At 41.7% G+C, this 4,028-nt stretch overlaps 1 protein-coding gene across 1 annotated transcript; it reads left to right on the top strand.

The window, feature by feature from the left end:
* Positions 1–3,122: 3,122 nt before the first annotated feature.
* Positions 3,123–3,797, top strand: LOC112170875 (probable E3 ubiquitin-protein ligase RHA1A). The gene has a single exon (XM_024308157.1). It carries the CDS (start codon positions 3,123–3,125, stop codon positions 3,795–3,797), a length of 675 nt encoding a protein of 224 aa, XP_024163925.1.
* The last annotated feature ends 231 nt before the right edge of the window (positions 3,798–4,028 follow it).

The raw sequence follows: 4,028 nt of genomic DNA, 5'->3' as shown, positions 1-4,028 counted from the left end.
ATTTTATTTTTGAGTTAATTACGGTTTACTCTATATACTTATAGGGTTTCGTCGTTTCAGTCTATGACCTTCGAATTTCACCTAAAAAGTCCCTGAACTCTCAATTTCCTCCCAATCGGTCTCTACCGTCAACTTCCGTCCAAATTGTCTACAAAATTGCTGACGTGGCATTCTTTTCACACGAAAATGTCTCTTATACCCTCACTACTATTTTTTAATATATTTATTTATTTTCTTTTCTCTTTCTTCTTGCTCTTTTTCTTTTTACGTCTTCTGCTCTCTCTCTCTCTCTGTCTCCAAACCTTCGCATCTTCCTTAGGCACGGCGAGGCCAGGTATTAAGCAAAGTCTTGGCGCCGCATGTTTGGGCGCCTCCGCGTCTTTGCCATTCCCTTCCAGATTGGCCATGAGTTGATGACTTCCAGCAAAGCTCGTCTTTCAAATTACTGACGCTCACCATTACCTCCTCAGCCATCATCTTCTTCTTCTCCCTCACTTTCATCTTCACTTCCCCAACCGGACACTCCTCTGATCTCGGCAGCTTGGTAAGTCTTTCTTCTTCTTTTTCGAGTTGCATTTCTTGGTCTAAATCGTTGCTGATTCACAAAGTTTGATTCTTTTGTGGTTGATTTGGGGATTTAGGGTTTCAATTCGGGTTCTTTTGGATTGGGATCCACAAGAAGGTCGGTGCTGGCTCTGAAATCCAACCTGCTAAAGCCCCAACTTGAGAACGCCAAGTTGGTTAGGAAACCGTCCCGAATTATCTTTCGCTGATGATCTCTTGTCGAACATATTGTTTTGTTCGATCATGGTTGCTGGAATCAGGCTCCTCATGGATTCTCAATCTTCGAGTGCTTCTGCAAAAATACCAGCAACAGTCCGATCTGGGTTTTAAGAAAATCTAACCTTATCGCTGATCTAAGTTTTATTATGGTAAATGGTATTGTTGTTCAAATTTGTGATTGATTTAGGCTTTTTAATTTGTGATTAAATAATTACCTCTTGCAATTGCTCTGTATCTAGTTTCTGTTGTTGTGAGAAAGGCCAGGTTTGGAGTTTGTTGACTAATTGCTTGTTTGTTTTGTCAATTTTGAGTTTTTGTTAGTTTGTTGCTTGTTTGGGGTGAATAAAATCTTTAACCTGAAATTGAATTCAAATGTGCTAATGGTTTGTTGGAAACGAAAATTGAAAGGAAGACTTTTGCAAAGCCAATGGTATGGTTGTGACTGCCTTCTCCCCATTGGGTGCTATAGGAACTAGTTGGGTTACCAATCATGACAGGGGCTCTGAGGCCGCCGCTGAGGGGTTTGGAGGTGTCGAATTCTTTGACGAATTGTTTGGAAACGTCGCCGTTCTGGCGAGCGTTGGTGTTATCGAAGGTCTGGAGATGGAGAGAGAGCTGGCTTTGTTTTTGGAAGGAGAAGATGAAGATAAACAGAGGAGGAGAGAGATGGAAGAAGAAAAGGTAAAAAGAAAAAAGAGAAAAGAGAGAGAGCAAATAAAAAAAAGAGTTACTAAGGGTATAATAGGCATTTCGGTGTGTAAGGAATGTCACGTCAGCACTTCACAGACAATTTGGATGGAGGCTTGACGGTTAGGACTGATTGGGAGGAAATTGAGAGTTCAGGGACTTTTTAAGTGAAATTTGAAGGTCAGAGACTGAAACGACGAAACCCTATAAGTATAGGGTGTAAGCAGTATTTAATCCTTTATTTTTAGTTTTTTACAGTACCAAAAAAAAATTGCAATTTGGGTTTGAATATGAATTGATGTTCTTTTTCTCGACCTAGTTCTGTTAGGGTTTACTCGACGACGACGATCTTCGACAAAATTTTAAAACTAACCAGCAGTGGTGACTCTTCGACTACGATGGTGGGGATGTCCTCCCTTCATTTGTTTGGTTGGTTCATGGGTCGAGGTGGCGGGGATTCTCTCCGACGTGTCCATCTATTTTCTCCTTGCGGTTTTCTTCTAGGTCCAATGGTTATGCTGGATGCTGGATGCTGGACATTGGTTACTTCTAGCGTCATGCCGATTGGGAGATAGTCTGGTGGTGGATGGATTTGATTGTGGAACTGACTGTGGTTGTCGAGGTTGGTATGTTGGCAAGACCCGATTTCGGGTGTCTGAGGCAGCTTCGGAGCATGGAACAGTGTTGGCGGATCGTGTTGAGGTTCCGCCAATGGTGCTTGTAGAGTTCCGGCGCAGGGCATGGGCTGCACTTGATATAGATACTAGCGAGGTGTTGGCTAAAGTTCTGCAGTGAGGAAGGTTGAAGATGGCGTCCGATCTAATTGGGCTGCTTTGTCTTCCTGTTGGGCAAACTGTTTTTGGGCTCCTCACTTTGGGCCCTCCGAGCTAGGGCATCACAGGGGTGGAGGTGATTGTGGGCTCACCTTTGAAGTTCCGACAGGTTGGGCTATCTAGGACTGCAACTGGGCTATGGGCTGCTTAATTTGGTCTACATCTTTGGTGTGGAGTTGGCTAGTTTGAGGCTCTAGGGCCCATAGTACTGTTTAAATTTTGTCTAAGTCGCAAAGACAAGATGTTTGGTTGGAACCTTTTAAAATTGCTTCTAAGCATTTATGTCTTTATTAGAATAATGATGCGTGGACTTTCTAAAAGATTGGTGTACTTTAGATATGCTGAGTTCTATTTGTTTTATAATAGGATTTTGTATATCCTAAAGAACAGCTATTTTTGTCGATTCGATAAGGATGTGTCGTTTAGTATCACTTACTGAATTATAAAATCGGGCTCACTTCCGTAGATTAAAAAAAATGAATTGAGGTAGGTGTAAATTGTTTTTTTTAATAAGAACTAGGTGTTAGATGTTTCATTGGTTCTGTCACACTGCTAACGTGGCTAACGGTACATGAAAAAGTTTTTATCGAATTTTCCTTGCCCCGACATTTTGGGAACTGACTTCCACGCACGTGATTTTATAAATTTTGTTTTGTGAGGTTGCTGACTAGGGAATCCGGGTCCAAGTAGAAATCGGAAACTTGAAACAGTAACTTCCTTGGTCGCAGGGATTGGGATACCTTGTCCAAGTCGATGTCCTAGTTGTTTCAGTATATATAACACAAACCTCCCTGCCATTCATTTCTTCATTCCTCAATTATGGGCTCGCTCGAAATCATTGCTTACGATCACTGCACTGTGAATTTGAATAGTGTACCGTGCAGTTCTGTTGATACCACGTCCCAGATTCCACCAAGTGATGATGATGCGCTTAACATCCAATTTATGTCGTACAAGGAAACCAAACACACTCTTGCACCAGATAGTGGCACTCAAGAAATTTGGATGATCCCCAACACAACAGAGGTCATTACAGTCCGTCCTTCCGAGTTATGCAACCACGACTATACTACTATTATGCAATCTTCTTCCGGGCGTATGATTGTGGACTTTATTGACACCCATTTTCCTCCTCAACACAAAATACATGTCCCCAAAGTTGTGGAGAAAATAATTGATCTTGTTCAAAGCGCCATTCCCTTGGTTCCTAAGGATTTCATTGATGTGCGACGAATTGAAGAGATTGAAATTTTGCGCCATCCTTATAGTGAAGCCGCTAAAGCCTACATACGTAATCGTTTTCAAGCTACGAAACGTGGGACATGTGCTATTTGTATGGATGACTTTGAGGTTGGACGTAACACTAGTCGATTGCCTTGCTTGCATGTTTTTCATGGACCTTGCATTGTTAAGTGGCTGGAGATCGATCTTCATTGTCCCCTTTGCCGATATTCGTTTAAACTACGTGAACTCGCACCATGGTTTGATGCATAATACATAGCCAGCTTGCTTTTTGCAGCAAGGAATCCGGATGTTGCATTCGGGCATTTGAGAGAGCTTGCTTGGTTGCGTGGTTAAGAAATTTCTCTTTTGTAGCTGTCATTTGTTGGTTATACCCAACTATTTTTCTTTCCTTTGTTTGAATAATCTAAGATTTTTACGTAGTTAGTGTTAAACACTGGTTTTTTCATTCCAAGGAATAGTGTCTGAAATAAGTTTTACAGC

Source organism: Rosa chinensis, chromosome 6 (assembly GCF_002994745.2).
Source record: "Rosa chinensis cultivar Old Blush chromosome 6, RchiOBHm-V2, whole genome shotgun sequence".
Lineage (NCBI taxonomy): Eukaryota > Viridiplantae > Streptophyta > Magnoliopsida > Rosales > Rosaceae > Rosa > Rosa chinensis.
The sequence above is the reverse complement of the archived record's forward strand: the minus strand, read 5'-3'. Positions and strand labels throughout refer to the sequence as shown.